This window comes from Ochotona princeps, chromosome 10 (assembly GCF_030435755.1).
Source record: "Ochotona princeps isolate mOchPri1 chromosome 10, mOchPri1.hap1, whole genome shotgun sequence".
Classification (NCBI taxonomy): domain Eukaryota; kingdom Metazoa; phylum Chordata; class Mammalia; order Lagomorpha; family Ochotonidae; genus Ochotona; species Ochotona princeps.
Window position 1 is genome coordinate 44,853,869 of NC_080841.1, and position 16,992 is coordinate 44,870,860.

General features: G+C 42.1%; 1 protein-coding gene across 1 annotated transcript in view; it reads left to right on the top strand.

Annotated features, from left to right (window-relative positions):
• ACTN2 (actinin alpha 2) overlaps positions 1-16,218 on the top strand; it is a 70,627-nt gene extending 54,409 nt beyond the window's left edge. Inside the window, exons 14-21 of the mRNA XM_004578515.4 lie at positions 1,486-1,626; positions 3,444-3,626; positions 6,595-6,729; positions 7,631-7,810; positions 8,400-8,546; positions 11,002-11,067; positions 12,592-12,750; positions 14,214-16,218. Coding sequence (XP_004578572.2) covers positions 1,486-1,626; positions 3,444-3,626; positions 6,595-6,729; positions 7,631-7,810; positions 8,400-8,546; positions 11,002-11,067; positions 12,592-12,750; positions 14,214-14,372 — 1,170 coding nt within the window. The 3' untranslated portion in view covers positions 14,373-16,218. The remainder of the gene's footprint in view (positions 1-1,485; positions 1,627-3,443; positions 3,627-6,594; positions 6,730-7,630; positions 7,811-8,399; positions 8,547-11,001; positions 11,068-12,591; positions 12,751-14,213) is intronic.
• Positions 16,219-16,992: the final 774 nt, after the last annotated feature.

Genomic DNA, 16,992 nt, shown 5'->3' on the forward strand with positions numbered 1-16,992 from the left:
TAACTACCTAAAGAAAGAAATGTTGAGAGATAGACAAAGGACCAAATGTGTACCAGAAGCAGCATGAGCCTTTTAGAATGGGAGGAAACGTGCATCTAATGGAGGCAAACATAGAGATATGGAATGCTTTCCCTGGCCGCTCCCCTTTGTGCTCACCCTGGGAGACAAGCACAGTATGCTAGTTACTGAAGCCTTGTGCTGTCGTGGAACAGAGAGGTGAGAGAGTGTGTTAAATCCTGAAAAAGATGAAAGGAAATTTACCAATAGGTCCTCCTGTGTTCACCAAATGGATGACTTTGGGGAAGGCATGCAACTTCTCCCTGTACCATTGACTGTAAAATGGCAGAAGATGCCCAGGTGGGGAATCATTTCTCTAGTTACTGTATATTTGAAAAATGTAGTTGCTTTGGCTGTTGTTTAATCCTTTCTTTTTTTTTTTAATTATTTATTATTTAACTTCATTAATTACATTGTATTATGTGACACAGTTACATAGATACTTGGGTTCTCCCCACCCCTCCCCAAACCCTCCCACCATGGTGGATTCCTCCACCTTGTTGCATAACCACAGCTCAAGTTCAGTTGAGATTCTCCCATTGCAAGCGTATACCAAACATAGAGTCCAACATCTTATTGTCCAGTCAAGTTCAACGGCTTCTTAGTTATACCCTCTCTGGTCTGAAGACAGAGCCAGCAGAGTATCATCCCAGTCAATTGAAAGCTCCAACATACCATCAGCAAAAATTTACATCATTATGGAATTAATTGACATAGTAATGAGTAACCAATATGTTAAAAGTAAATGCGAGTTCCCAGCCACCTTCTGTGACCACCTCACCTAAACTTCAATTTTAGTTTATACACAACATATAAGATTCAAAACATGACATGTTATACATAACATCATATCATCTTAAATTAAGGCAAACATGTGGTATTTAACCTTTTGGGATTGGCTCATTTCCCTTAGCATTATGGTTTCCAGTTTGGCCCATTTGGCCACAAAGAACTGCATTTTGTTTTTTTTAATAGCTGAGTAGTATTCCATGGAGTAGATGAACCATAGCTTTCTTATCCAATCCTCTGTTGATGGGCATTTTGGTTGCTTCCATGTTTTTGCAATTACTGATTGTGCTGCTATGAACATAGGAGTGCATGTTGGTTTCTCATAAAACAAGTGTTCTGGATATATTCCTAGGAGTGCTATTGCTGGATCATACGGTATGTTGAATTTGAATTTAATCCTTTCTTAATCCTTAATCCTTTCTTAATCCTGTTTAATCCTTTCTTAATTCAGACGGTACCTCAGAGGCCTGCAGAGCTCAATCTGATCTTCTTGTAAGCATCACACAATCTTTTGCAGGCATCTCCTAAATGTCAGATGCTAGTTTATTATTCCAGAGTACCTGTTTCCATTTGGATATGTTTCAGAGAATTTACTTAATCCATGAAACATCTGTTTCCATTTAACTTCATAATCTTCAGAGAACCGAGAAATTGCTAGAAACCATTGATCAGCTTCACCTGGAGTTTGCCAAGAGAGCTGCTCCTTTTAACAACTGGATGGAAGGTGCTATGGAGGATCTGCAAGATATGTTCATTGTTCACAGCATTGAGGAAATCCAGGTAAACCTGCACTCATGTGGTTTATTTATTTGAAAGGTAGAGAGAGAAAGAGATTGATCTTCAGTCTACTGACTCACTCCCCAAATTACAACAACCACTGGATTGGGCCAGGGTGAAGCTAGAAGGCAGGATGTCCATGCAGGTCCCCATATGGATGTTAGAGCCCAAACACTTAGTGCATCTTCTGATCCTTTCTGAGGCACATTATCAGGAAGCTAGATGAGAAGCATAGTATCTGGGACTCAGATCTGCAGTGCAGTATGGGATGTGGCTATTCCAAGTGGTGGCTTAGCCTGCTGGACCACAGTGCCCACCCCAAACTACTAGTACAACGTTAGAGATTGTTACTTAAACTTAGAATTCTATTTAGGTTTTTGTCATACTTTACATCTGCTTTTATAAGAAAATGTGGTTAGAAAGCCCAAAATTAATCTTTGAATCTTAACTTAAAAATGTATGTGTTGCTCTTGGTTACAACTAAGTTAGTTGCTGAGTTTGAATTGATTATCAATTAATTGTTGGTTTTCAATATGTGTGAAAAGATCTGCTCTTTAAAGACAAGTACTGAATCACTCAGTAAAATCTCCACATATAACATTGAAATTATCCATGCAAAGTTAAGAGTTTGTTGTCTGCTAAGTTAACCACTTTGCAAAGGGTGTGACTATTACTGTTCATTTTTCTACACAAAGTATTGCCAGAGGAAAAATCCTAAGACACCTCAAATTAGTCTAAAATGTCCAGCCTGTAACTTCTGACACTTTACGATTGTAAATAAGGTTTTCATGGGGTGAGGAAAGAGAGAAGAGCCTTTCTTACATAGCATGATTCGATTTATATAGAGACCATCATCCGGGGAATTTGATGTATAAAATGACATAAAGAGAAAATACTTGCAACTTTAATAGATATGCCATCAGTAAGAATCTAGCAAGAAATACTGAAGCCCTACCTTACTGCAAAGGAATTGTCTAGATGGGTTTGTGCCTGGATTGTTGGGGTGGAAGGAGCCATTACTTCCTTGATCATTGCAGTATCAATGAAAGAGGCTTAGGCCATGTTTCTTGGATGGGCCCAGGCTAATACTCTGATTTGTTTCTTTCTTTTTTCTTTTTTTTTTTTTAATAAGTGAAACTTCTAGTTGTGCCTTGAAAGTCACTCTTTGTTTCACAAAGGTCTGTTGGGAGCTGATCTGTTGTAGCATCCAAACTGAACAGTCCAGTTGTACTTAGGGTGGTATACAAAGCAGGGGGCTTATTTGAGCAGCTGGTCCCACAAGGCTGCTATTTTAGACATGAAGGTCAAAAATAGGGTCAGTAAGTACAGATCTTATGAAGCCTTCTAGATAAAGGGAGTTGGTTTCCTTGGCTGTTTGTTTGGTTGTTTTTGAGTAGGAAAGTACTGCCTGCTTTCCCTTGGTACAAAGGCAGCAGATGTCAGATACTCTTTTGTAGGATTACAAAGATAACACTGATTATTTAGAAAGGCAGCTAAGTTCTGTTCATCAGCAGAAAGTGAGACCCGAACAAAGCTGAGGATTGCAAATAATAAAAGAAACATATTTTTTAAAAAAAAATAATTATTTGAAGACTCTGGATGAATAGTTACCAGATAGTCATCATGACACTGGTTTTCTTCCATTTTCAAGGAATATTTTTGTAAACCAGAAAGCTTTTTCTAAAATATACTTTATTTCCCCCTGAGATTCCTGCTACTATAAACCCATTTGCATTTATGAGGAAAGGAACACCAAAACCAGCAAAAGTAACACTAAAATTTACCAGGTTGGATTTTCTTCACTTGTGTCTCTGGTGTAGAGTTTGATCACTGCTCATGAGCAGTTCAAGGCCACACTCCCCGAGGCAGATGGGGAACGCCAGTCCATCATGGCCATCCAGAACGAGGTGGAAAAGGTGATTCAGAGCTACAGCATCAGGATCAGCTCGAGCAACCCGTACAGCACTGTCACCATGGACGAGCTCCGTTCCAAGTGGGACAAGGTGGGTAGTGGGGACCACGTGTGTGAGGAAGGGGGCATCTTTGAAGCAGGGCTCAGAACAGAGGTTAGCAAATTGGGGACCTGGAGTCACTGCCCAATTTGGCATCATGACCAGCATTTACCTGTATCCCAAATGTCACAGGCAAAATGGATTAGATTCTTTAAAAAAAAAAAAAAAAAAAACAACTTATTTATTTGAAAGGTAAAGTGACATAGAGACAGAGGGAGAGAGATCTTCATCCACTCTCCAAAATGGCCACAGTGACCAGGCCAAATCCAGGACCCAGGAATTCCGTTCAGGTCTCCCAAAGTGGGTGACAGGGGTCTAAGCACTTGGGTCATCTTCCTTTGCTTTCTGAGGCATGCTATCAGGAAGCTGAATGAAAAGTGAAGCAGTCAAGACTCGAACACATGCTCCGATATGGGTTGCCAATGCTGCTCAGTAGTAGCTTAACCTAGTGCTCCACAGCTGGACCCTTTGTTACGTTGTTTTCTTAATGTTTTATTTCATTTTCCTTTGAAAGGCAGTTATAGAACAGAGAGGAAACAAAAGAGATCTTCCACCCACTGACTCACTCCCCAAATGGTTGTAGTGGCCAGTAGTAGGCTAGTTCAAAGCCAGGAACCAGGATCAGATTATACTGGGTCTTTCTTGTGGGTGTGAGCCCAAGGGGTTGGGTTCTCCTTTGCTGCCTCCCTGGGAATATTATTAGCTGGGATGTGTGTCAGAAGTGAAACAATTGGTATTCAAGCTGATGTTTTGATATAGGATGCCCATGTTACAAATGGTGACTTAACGTGATACACCATGATGGTAGCCCCAAAGATTGTCTTTAAGCAAAATCTTAACAGATGTTAGCAAAAGCAATGCAAATTATGATACTTGTAAGGGAAACAGTTTTTAAAACCTGAGCTGAAGATTTGAGAAACCAATTTGCTTATAGTACTTCTTAAAAGAATTTTAGGATATAGGATAGACATCTCATCAGTGTGAGTTAGTTGTGTTTTTTTTTGGTTTTTTTTTTTTTTTGGTTTTTTTTTTTGAGTTTGAGACATACATAGAGAAACACAGAGGGTTGGTAGAGGAAGGATGGTCTGCTGGTTCGATCCCCAAATGCCCAGGAGACAAATATAATCCAGGACTTCCCTTTGGGAGACAGGAATTGAATCCCAAGGTCCGTATTAGCCAGAAGCCAGAGCTGGGTATAGGAACCAAGCATTCCAGCGTGGGATGGAGACATTTCAACTCCAGACAAAAATGCCCGCTCCCTATATGAATTGGAAATGCAGAAAAGTCGCTTAGAAAAAATAAATATATCTGGGAAACAAAATGTTTCTACTAACTTTCTGCCGCTTAAATTTTGGGAACTACCCACAAGTTTCATTTTGAATCAAGCAGGATTATTTGTACCCTTTGTCTCATTCTGAAAAGATCATTATTTTCATGTATTAAATTATAGCATAATTCATCATCCCAGTGTGCACATTGAGACTTGAGGTAGCTTTCCATAAAAATATACACATAGTACATTAGTAACAAGCCATAAGCAGAGGAAGAGCTCATTTGGGAAGAAGAATGTTCATCCAGAGATAGTAGTTAGCTAGTGAATTATGGCTTTACATTTAGCTCTGGTCTTCCTGACAGCCAGAGTGATAATGGAAACACACCAGGTTAACGGGTTTTCCTGAAAATGTGGCAGGGAAAGGGAAATAGATAATTTTTTAAAATGAGACAAGCTTTTCTCCCTTGTAGTACATTAGAAAGCAAATTGACTTTTTATTAGGCTTTTATAAAACAGATACTGAATATTTTTTAGCAGCAGCTTTTCAGACGATCAAAAAATAAGGATTTGTGAAATAGTTTTTGTTGTTGTTGTTGAATCAAAGAAAACTAACACATAATATGCAAAGGTAATTGACAAACAGAATTGGAAACATGCAGGGCCAGGCAGAGTATTTCTGAGTGACTCGACACTGTGTAGAGTCAAACTGAAGAAACCAACAAGGCTTCCTCAGTTTTGTGTATCCTGGAGCCCCCAGCAGTCCAGCAAAGCGCACAGTTCCGCAGATCTTTTCTTATAGTGTTTGTGAATGCAAAAGTATGTTGAAGATGGTGAAAGAAACACGTTAGAGTAATATGTAGTGATCAATAGTTTAAATTTTGAGTGTAAGTGTTGAAAACACATGCTACTGGAAAATGCACTTGCTGAACTGGTGCCTAGAATGCCTTGATTGCTGTTGTGAGAAAGTCCCAGATATAGGGCCCGGCGGCGTGGCCTAGCAGCTAAAGTCCTCGCCTTGAAAGCCCCCGGATCCCATATGGGATGAGAAGCTCCACTTCCCATCCAGCTCCCTGCTTGTCGGCCTGGGAAAGCAGTTGAGGACGGCCCAATACATTGGGACCCTGCACCCGTGTGGGAGACCTGGAAGAGGTTCCAGGTTCCCGGCTTCGGATCGGCGCGCACAGGCCGTTGCGGCTCACTTGGGGAGTGAATCATGGGACAGAAGATCTTCCTCTCTGTCTCTCCTCCTCTGTGTATATCTGGCTGTAATAAAATGAATAAATCTTTAAAAAAAAAAAAAGAAAGTCCCAGGTATAGCTAAAATATTCCTGTGTGTTTGCACATTCATGATCAAAAGAAATGCTAACTTATAACCAAACTCATCCAAGTTCATAAATCCATTGCACTTAGGACCCAGCCCCCATGGGTCTGGTAATTAATATAGGCCAAGAGACTCTGGCTGGAAGAATGACCAATGTCCCTAAAGTGGGCTCTTAAATACCCTTCAACTCATCCAGCCTTTCAGCGGAGAATTAGTTGCACTGGGTGGCAATCAAAGCTACACCGAGCTGTCCCCGTAGTTCCTGGGGTAGGGATTCCTTTGCTCTCCTCCCCCACTCCCTGCCCTGCAGTCATTTCTTAGGCCAAAGCTGGCCTCTAACCTTGGTTGTCCTTGGGCCCTGACAGGTGAAACAGCTGGTGCCCATCCGAGATCAGTCCCTGCAGGAAGAGCTGGCTCGCCAGCACACTAATGAGCGACTGCGGCGCCAGTTTGCCGCACAGGCCAATGCCATCGGACCCTGGATCCAGAACAAGATGGAGGTAGGTCGGCACCTGCCAGGACCTTTTCAGAAGCCTTGAATATGATGCAGCAGCGATCTCTTTTGTGCTGTAGTTTCTGCTCTCCCCACTCAGTGCTGTGGTGACACCTTGTACACCTATCATCTGGACTGTTGTGGATGCATGTGCTCAGGCCTTGCATGATGTGTGTGTGTGTGTGTGTACACGCACGTGCAGGACAGGGGACACTATTCAGGCTGGGATGGAGTGGGGGTATTCTTGCTGCAGTCTGCTTGGTTTGTCCTTAGAGGCTATGGCAGGGATCTTTATTGGTGTTCAGCCTCTATAGTACCTACATTTTAATCCATCTGTCCCTTGGAAGTACATGTGAAGGCTTACAACGGATTTGCTTTTTGAGAATATTTATGTATAATGGTCTTTGAATGGGATCTGGGTTCATTTTATCCCTAAGAACAGCCAGGACACTTTTGTTGGCTCACTTATCTCTCCCCTCATCTCTCTTTTAGTGATAAAATGTTTAAAAGGGGGGAGGGGGGAAGGAGTGGACATTTAAAATGACAAGAAATCTTGTGGTGAAGGAAGTCCCCAGGGACGGTGAATGTGCCTGGCTGCTCTGCCAGAACAGGAGGACAGGGCAGTTCTCCCCAAAGGGGTTTCCTCTGCTGGGCAAGAAGGCCGAAAGGACTAATTTCTTACTGCTCTGGCCTTTCTGATTTCCATCTGCATCTCTTCCCATTCCCCATTCTCTAGATGTGTTACAGATAGACCATGTTTCTTGAGTCTGCCCATTTCCCAGTGCTTTGGCTGTTGCCTAGATGCTGGCGTAGCACCTAACGCACAATTAGAAATTGTGCACCCCATGTAGCTATCTTGGAGGCTAGTTCCATTCCATTCCCATTGTGTTCCCCTTTGCCTGCACCAGGAGATTGCCCGCAGCTCCATCCAGATCACAGGAGCCCTGGAAGACCAGATGAATCAGCTGAAACAGTACGAACACAACATCATCAACTACAAGAACAACATCGACAAGCTCGAGGGAGACCATCAGCTCATCCAGGAGGCCCTGGTCTTCGACAACAAGCACACGAATTACACCATGGAGGTGCGGCAGCCTGACAGGCCCATGTGGCCCTTGTTTCCAATGGTGACTTTGTCACCATCCTGGAGTATTTGCTGCATATACTTGTCTTCATTTGTTTATTGAGTTCTACAAGTATAAAAGTTAGGCCTCTGTAAGTAATTGTAGTTGCTAGTGTGGCAAAACCTTGTGAATTCTGTAAACAGTTGTTATCGAGGTTAACATCAGTATTGTTCCTACCACAAAGAATTCATCCCCCTTCATCAGAGACTGTATCAGAAACTGGACTGTTGTATTTCTCCTAGTTTGAGCAACTGGATCTCCTTGGGAGCCAGCAGGGCCCATTCTGCTATTTGGTAAATTGAGAAGCTATTTTTAGTCACAGACTATGTTTAATCTGCAAAGTGCCAGTTGACACTGTTAGAACCCTGGTGTTACTTCAGAGTACTTCTCACCATTGGATCTTGCTAAATAAACAAACAGTGGAGGGACATCTGTAATAGTAAGCCCAACTTCTCTCCTTTGGGGTGAGCTCCCCTATTAGGAAGATGAAGAAGCAAGGCCGACATGCTGGGAGAACCTGGGGCTGATCATTCCCGTTGTTTCCTTGCAGCACATCCGTGTTGGGTGGGAGCTGCTGCTGACAACCATCGCTAGAACCATCAACGAGGTGGAGACCCAGATCCTGACGAGAGATGCAAAGGGCATCACCCAGGAGCAGATGAATGAGTTCAGAGCCTCCTTCAACCACTTCGACAGGGTATGACTGGGGATGGTAAATGGTGCTCCTGAAATGGTGCTGCCCACCTGTGATGTCTGAGTGTCACCAAAAGTTCACTGGGAAGAATGATTAGTACAAAGGAAAATAGTCACCAAGGCAGAGTGGACTAAGCTCTGCCATGGCTCTTGGTTGCTGTTCCCTGCAGTTCATTGAATGAAGGCATTTGCAGTTGTTATCAAAGCTTGATTTGTTCTCTGTGAAAGTGCATCCTTAACAAAATGTGGTTGTTGTTCATTTTCTAAAGACTGAAATGCAAAATTCTATGTACTTTCCCTAAGTAACTATTTAGCTAAACACTAATGAAAACTTTAAGCTATTGTCTCAACATAAAACTCAATTTTCATTTTGTGAAATTGGTTCATTTTGAAAATCAGAATTACAGAGAGAAGGAGAGATGGGAAGAGAAAGAGAGATTCCCAGCTTGCTAATTCGCTCCCCAGATGGCCACAATGGTCAGCACTTGGCCAGATTGAAGTCAAGCGCTTCATTGCAGGTGATAGGAGCCCATACACTTGACCATAATCCACTACCTTTACCAGGCTGTTAGCAGGAAGCTTGATTGGGAGTGGAACAGCAGGGACACAAACCAGCACTAATGGAATGCAAATGTCACAGGCAGTGGCTCTACCTGTTATGCAACAGTTCCAGCCTCTGTTTTTAGTTTCAATGAACCAAGATAGACTCATGAAATAACAGCAGAAAGCTGATACAAAATTTCATAGTATTGTTTTTAGAGTGTTATCTAGTATTCTGATTTGAATAATACTGAAAAATAATTTTTTATGAAAGTTCACAGTTTATTAATGACTTGGCCAAAAGAGACCTTTAAGGCCATAATCTTATCATTAAATAACATTAGAAAAAGAGTATTCCATTGCTTTGCACAGTATTACGACTTACGAGTACCAGCAAGGAGTTTCTGAAATGCCCCTGGACTCAGCCCACAAAGGCGGACCCACTACAGAGTCTAGATGATCTATTCGTAACAGGCCTAAGTGAAAAATTATATACAGAGATGGATATTAACATTTGCATGGTTACTTCCCAACTTTATTATTTAGAAACATGCTATAATGCTGGCCTGACTTTATCCTCTGAATACCAAGTCAGTTTCCTCTAAAGCAAGGAAATAATCATTGTCCCTGCACAAATCCACCTTTGTCTGTTGAAGGACATTCTGTCTCATTTAGGCTATCTTATAGGAAAAAGGACATTGATTTGATTTCAAGGTGATGAGGCAGTCTTTTGCAGCACAAATGCAAAGGAAGACAATGGAGAACCTGAAAGTTTAAGAATTAGTAAGTTGATGGCTTGTAGGGAAACGGAATTTGGGGAGAAAGGGAGAGGTGGCAGGAATGCAGATCTCTTTGGCTTCATCTCATTCAGCAATGAAGTCGGAAGTGGAAAGAACGGGCAGATCTGAGATGGAGACAGACATCTGTGCACAGAATGTGACAGGTGATGGGGAGCTAAAAAACCTGAAGTGAAATGGTGAAAGCTCCAAGTCGTGAGGACACAGGAGGGCCAAGGCCTGGAGGAGGGAAGAACTCGGGTCTAGAGCTTAGGGCTTCAAGCTGCAGGATGCTGCATGTCATGGGCTTCTGTGATGAGAGAACTTGGAGAGCAAGAAGAGAAAGAATGCTAGGGAGTGTCACACGGAGCCAGAGAGGGAACTCTAGGGGGTCGTGGCAGGCCCAAACAGCGGCTGAGGGCTAAACACAGGACTAAGAACCAACACAAGGAGCTTCCATCCACAGAAGCAACCTGCATCATTGGCTTTCCGGGTTGGCCATGTTGTGAGTAAATGAAAACATCAGATAATAACGTGTTAGTAATTGGCTCGGCCAGTACAAGTTATTTCTTTAAATCTATGCTAACGCTTCAATGCTAGCCATCTCCACAAAACCCTCAAGAACATCTTCAGCCAGCTTTATGCCTCCTGTCATGCCCAGGGCTCTGTTGACAACCCTGTTTCTATGGAGTTTGGGTCCCGGTCTTAAGCTGGCCTTTTTTCATCTTGCTGACCTGCCCCTTGGAAAAGTCATTGCAGCCTGGTCCAAAGGCCTTAGAGTTGTTATAGGGTAACTCTTGAGTGATTCAGTTCTGTGGAGATGGATTTTGCAACTAATGCTTGTAATATATCATATCACCAGTAGGCGGCGGAAGTGGGCTCCTGGCAAATGCCTTCTGCTACTTGGTTGAATGTGGTCTTCTTTCGTTTTTTGTCTGGTCTTTATAAACCACCCTCACTCCTTTTTCCTTTGAAAAAAATATTTTGTAACATCTTTCTGTTTGTCTGTGAATCTCAGGTGACCTTGACAATCTTGGCAGAGCCTCAAATGCTCTTTTCTTACCAGATGTGCACTTGGTCAAATGGAGCTGCTCAACTTGCCTCTAATTCTTACCGTATCCAATTCTTTGTATTTGCCAACAGAGGAAGAATGGCCTGATGGATCATGAGGACTTCAGAGCCTGCCTGATTTCCATGGGTTACGACTTGGTAAGACAGATATGAAGATGTTACTAAGATATTTTATTGATCTTGGGTCTATAACATAGATGACTGGTTTAAACTAAGGTATCAAATTTGGTATTGGTAATTTTTTTTGAAAGTACACTTGTTGGTATATAAAAATAAGTGTACTGCATCAAAGCATTTTTTCCCATATTTTGTTAAATAACGTTTTCTGGAGAAGGAATCAAGAACATGGGTTATCATGATGTCTATATATTTTTTAAAGGCTTACTTATTTTATTTGAAAGTCAGAGTTACAGAGAGAGGAAGATCATCCATCCGCTGGTTCATTATCCAAATAGCTGCAGTGGCCAGAACTGAGCCAGTTCAAAGCCGGGAGCCAGGAGCTTCTTCAGGGTCTTGCACATGGGTACAGGGTCCTAAGCACTTGGACCATCCTCTGCTGTTTTCCCGGGCCACAAGCAGATTGTCAGATCAGAAGTGAAAGAGCCAGGTCACGAACCAGCACACACAGGGAATGTCAGCACCTCAGGATGGGGGATTAATGTGCTAAGCCACCACACCAGTTCCCAGCCTGATGGTTTTTAAGCAGCTGAAGATTGAATTCACATACTAGCATTCTCCCTTTTAAAGCATACACTTCACTGGCATTAGTAACCTGATGATTTTTAAGGTCCTTTTTCTTTCATATGTTTCAAGGTAAATTGTTTTTAGTAATAACTCAGCTAAGAAAAACAGCTTTCGGGCCCGGCGGCATGGCCTAGCGGCTAAAGTCCTTGCCTTGAAAGCCCCGGGATCCCATATGGGCACCGGTTCTAATCCCGGCAGCTCCACTTCCCATCCAGCTCCCTGCTTGTGGCCTGGGAAAGCAGTTGAGGACGGCCCAAAGCTTTGGGACCCTGCACCCACGTGGGAGACCTGGAAGAGGTTCCTGGTTCCTGGCTTCGGATCGGCGCATACTGGCCCGTTGCGGCTCACTTGGGGAGTGAAACATCGGATGGAAGATCTTCCTCTCTGTCTCTCCTCCTCTCTGTATATCCAGCTTTCCAATAATAATAAAATCTTAAAAAAAAAAAAAAAAAAAAAGAAAAACAGCTTTCCCTGTGGGCTGTGGTAGTTCTAATGTGCCTGTGTTTGTCTGTTACCCAGTTATACATATTTGGACTTGACCTGCCTTGATTTCCTACAGAACTCTAAAATCAAAAGTGTCTTCTCTGAACTTCCTTTTGATTTAGCTGTATCACTTTGCTCTGTGACAATCTGAGGCAAGACCCAATTCTCACTGTGTGTTACTCTTCCCTAAGTGGGCTGTGTGAGCTAGGCAAGCAGCATGTCACAGGGAAGCAGGAATCTGACGTCAGGAGTGCCTGACTGCGGCAAGTGCCCCACTGCGATGGGGGTGTCTCCTGGAAAGGCGCTGACAGGAAATACAGGGAACACTAAAGTTCACAAACTCAAAGCAACTTGCCGCCAGTAGGGGAAAGAGCGAGATTAGCATTGAGAAGGAGGTACTGTGGAAGTGACTGTTTGTTTGCCACCTCCTGGCAGGGCGAAGCTGAATTTGCCCGCATCATGACCCTGGTTGATCCCAACGGACAAGGCACTGTCACCTTCCAGTCCTTCATTGACTTCATGACTAGAGAGACGGCCGACACGGACACCGCCGAGCAGGTCATCGCCTCCTTCCGAATCCTGGCTTCTGACAAGGTCTGCTCTGCTGGAATTTCCTCTCCTTCAGCAGTAGGCCACTGCATTGTGCTAACAAAACAAACAAATAAATAATAGAAAGGAAGAAAGAAACAAGCAGCATTGCAGATAGCAAAAACTGCTTTCATGCTGGTGTCTCACACAATACCAGCACTGAATCTGGACAGGAATGAGCAGGGTTAAAGGTAGGGTCCCCAGGACATAGCAAACAGACATTCACTCCTGACATTTGCGCTTGAGACACATACTGAGGTTCCCAGAAGAAGGACCAACAGTGTGTATTGTGTGTGTGTACATTGCACATGGATAGATCTGACTCTGCAAGAAGAAAGCACAGAATTCAGATTCAGCTGTGATGATCCTGGGAACCTTTCCCTGAGTGTCAGCAACCCTGACTTGGTTCCCAGCCACTGGAGCAAAGTTAAAGATAGCCATTCAGTCACTTAGCTCATTGGCAAGGCATTCAACACACTTAGCCAAGAAATTTGGAATTTAATGCTAAGCCCTGGACTTCTGTTACCCCTTAAATGACAAAAACATCCCAGGAAAGAGAAATTCAGTTCGAGCTGATACTGTTTTAGTCTGTGTTTTGGCTGAGAAGGTAAAGACTGGTAACACCAAGAGAAGTCTGAGTGCTGAAACTTGCGAGTACAGCCTTGTTTGACCTTAAACGTCCAACAAGGTCAACTAGCTGAAAAAGCATAGCAGGTGTGTTTTGAAAAAGAATCTTTTGCCCTGGGGATAAAGGTGGAGGAGAGAAAGCCCAAATGACTGAGAAAGTAACTAAGCCATGTCTCATCCAACCGCCGAGACTCCTGCCTGTATTATGGCGAAATGTTTGTGATTTACTTACCTTGACTCTTTCCAGCCAGCATTGTCTTATTTCCCATTGGATGTGTGACATTAAGAAACAAAACAAAATGAAAACCCACCATAGTTAAATGTCAGTTTTATTTTATCTCAGAGACAGTGAGCTTCTCTAGTAGTCACATACTTCTGGTTTTTAATAAGCCAAACAGGAAAATGGTTTCTTTCTCCCCTTCTGTTTTGAAATAAATATACCAATGATGTTAAGTTAAATATCCCTATTTAATATTCCTCAGTGTATGATATGAAACAAATGTCCTTTGTTTTTCTAGTGAGAAATTTCAAGCACAGTATGTATCACTTGCATTATGGTGCATGAGAAATACTGAGGACAATATATTAATAAATACTGCTCCTTTTGCCTTTTGGGTCATACTAAATTTCTTGCTGACCAGAAAGGGGAGATTACCTTTTAGACAAGTTTTTATCAATAAAACTGTGCATTTTGTTGTTTGCCTGGTACCATGCTCTGTAGAGTCTGCCTTTAATCATTTTTAAAAGTGAAGCCAATGCAAAAAAATGTGTAAGGATCAAAGTTGGTTCTGCTCCTATGTTTTCGACTCCTGACTGTGTGAACCCTCCTGTGTTTCTTGCAGCCATACATCCTGGCAGAGGAGCTGCGTCGAGAGCTGCCCCCTGATCAGGCCCAGTACTGCATCAAGAGAATGCCTGCCTACTCAGGCCCAGGCAGCGTGCCTGGCGCCCTGGATTACACCGCCTTCTCCTCTGCGCTCTACGGGGAGAGCGATCTGTGATGGCTGAGTTTCTGTAATTGTTGATCCCAGCAGAACACAATAAAGGCTAAAGTCACAGTTTGTTTCCCGGAAACTTTGACAAGCTTTGTTATGAGGGAAAGCATTTTGCAGCAGCTCAGTAATTGCTAGTAATGTAACAAGGTTGAAATGAAATTTCTACAGTAGATGATAGAGTGTGCTACATAAATAGGGTCCTTTATTCTGAACTTGTAGTTAAATGAAACGACAGCTTGACTTCCTTCCTTGAATCAAGCCAATCACTCAAGTAATTTGAAATTTGGAGGCTCTGGGAAAAAAAGGAAAGTGAAAAATACAAATCCAAATTACCGAAGATTCAAGACCAGAACAGGAGGGCAAACCACAAATTGGTAATTTATATTTTTCAAATACATACTTCCTATTGAATATACTTACATGGGTATTGCGAAAGGAATGCATTTGAGATTCTTATGTTTCATGTTTTTGCTTATCCGAAGCTGGGCTCAATTTCAGGATCAATGGCACAATCTTTTCTTCAGCTGAAGGCATTGTGACGAGATGGGACGTCCAGAGAAGAGAAGCCTCAAAGTTCTTTAGTACTTAAAAGAAAGTTTAAATAGAGTGTGTAGTCAGCTCTGCATCATTTAAGACTGGATGGTCCCATTATTGGATTTTGAGTTCATGCCTTACTTATCTTCTGGAGGATACTCTGAGGAATTGTGGGAAGTTGAATGAGGAAATGTGGGAGTTAGCTGAAACTGCCAGAGAGGAAGATGGGGTCAGCGGGTAATGTGAATTTTTAAGGGTTGTCTATTGATTCCAGTTCCCCATGCTTTTTCTAAAATGTGTTAGTAGAGGCTCCCAGGAGATGGCCAGTTTAAGTGATCTGTTTTGAAATAAACTGGCTTCTTAGTAGTCACTTCTAAGAAGAGACAACTGGTATACCAGTAGCTCTCCAGAAAGGACTTTCTTATGCTTTTAGTATTAGGACCTGTTAAGGAGAAGCCAGAATTTGTAGAAAAGGGCTGATTCTCAACCATGGTAGAGGTAAGTGCTCTCCCTTGCAGAATCCTTCCATGTCTTTTGGGTGCCATCCTATGGTGTGCTAGAAGTTGCGGGGTAGTTTTGCCAGCGGCCCCTTGGATTGGATGATGTACCCTATCAAGTCCAGAGTCTGGCTCTGTGTGTGTGGGTAGAGCTGTGCTCTGGGGCAGAAGAGGCCACATGTGCTCCTGTCATCACAGCCTCATCTATCGAGTGTGCATTTTTTCTGCTTGTGCTTAATGTGCGCTGTAATCCCCCCACCTGTATTTCCATCTTGTTGACAGCTTGTAAAGAATAAAGCAGGACTTCTTTTTATATTCGAGTCATTAATGACCAGGAAAAACAATTGTAAACAAAGATTAAAGTGTTCCATGAGAAGCAGGAATGTGCTGTTAACCACAGTGTGTTTCCTCAGACTTTTAGAAATTTCCACCAACAGCTGGAAATGTGATACTTTCCATCCGTGACTGGTAACCTGTTCCTTTACTACTTTGGCCTCTTTAGAACTTTAAGCCTTTATTGGCTTTATCAGTAAATAGATTGTGGTTTCTAAATTACTGGAATATATGAATCCTTGAGTTTTATGCCAGACACTTTGGGGCTGGTGTTTAGATGAATTGTGGTTTGTTTGTTTGTTTCCAAGCAGGTGCTATATTCCCATCCACAAATATTAAGGATAAGGCATTTGGTGGATTTGTGGTATTTTAGGATGAGTAACTCATCTACCTACATTTTTAACTTCTTTACAACACTCAATGACAGATTGGATCATTACTGACTGCTAATAAATGAAGAAAAGAAATAAACTTTGAAAAATAACAAATGTGTTTATATTCTTATTTTAGAACTTGTTTTTTTATTTCTGAAGCAGAATTATCAATTAAACTTAATTTATGAAAGAAAAAGATCCCTGTTTTTATTTTAAAAGAACAATTGCATGCTTTGATTAACTGCCACTAAAGCTGTCATAGCTTTAGTACTTACCTCCTTGAATGAAAGAGACTGGTTTGTTGGGTAGAGAGTGAATTTGAAACAGGGAGCTAGGATTAGCTGAACTAGAGATGAGTGATGAATGGGTTAGAAAAAAAGTGTTTAACTAGCAGATCATTTCAGAATCCCTAATTTGATTTTTAAATGCATGTGAACCCAGCCATAACCCCAGAGATCCAAGTTGCGAGGATCTGGATTAAGACCTGGACATTTGTTGTTGTTTAAAGTTCCTTGGAGATTCTAATAACTCGCGATTGAGAACCACTAGGTTAGAGGTAAAGGAAAATCCTTACTCATCAAAATGACCAAAGCCAGGAGACAACAACTTCCTGGAAAACTTGGTTTAAAGTTGGAAAATACAAATGGGCAGATGACAGCTTGGGCTGTCTGGCTAGTACTACAGGAATGGTTAAGTTTTAGAATGGAACATTTTGGTTTGGTTCATGAAATAAGCAGCTGGGTGTGCACACTATAGCCCTTCTGTGAAAGAAAATAAGCCTAAATGATACACAGGAAGAAGTCTTCATGAAGAAGTTGCTAATTAATATTTAAATGACAAAGAGCACAGTTTTGTAGGATTATTTGGGAAGACAGTACTTGAGTGTCA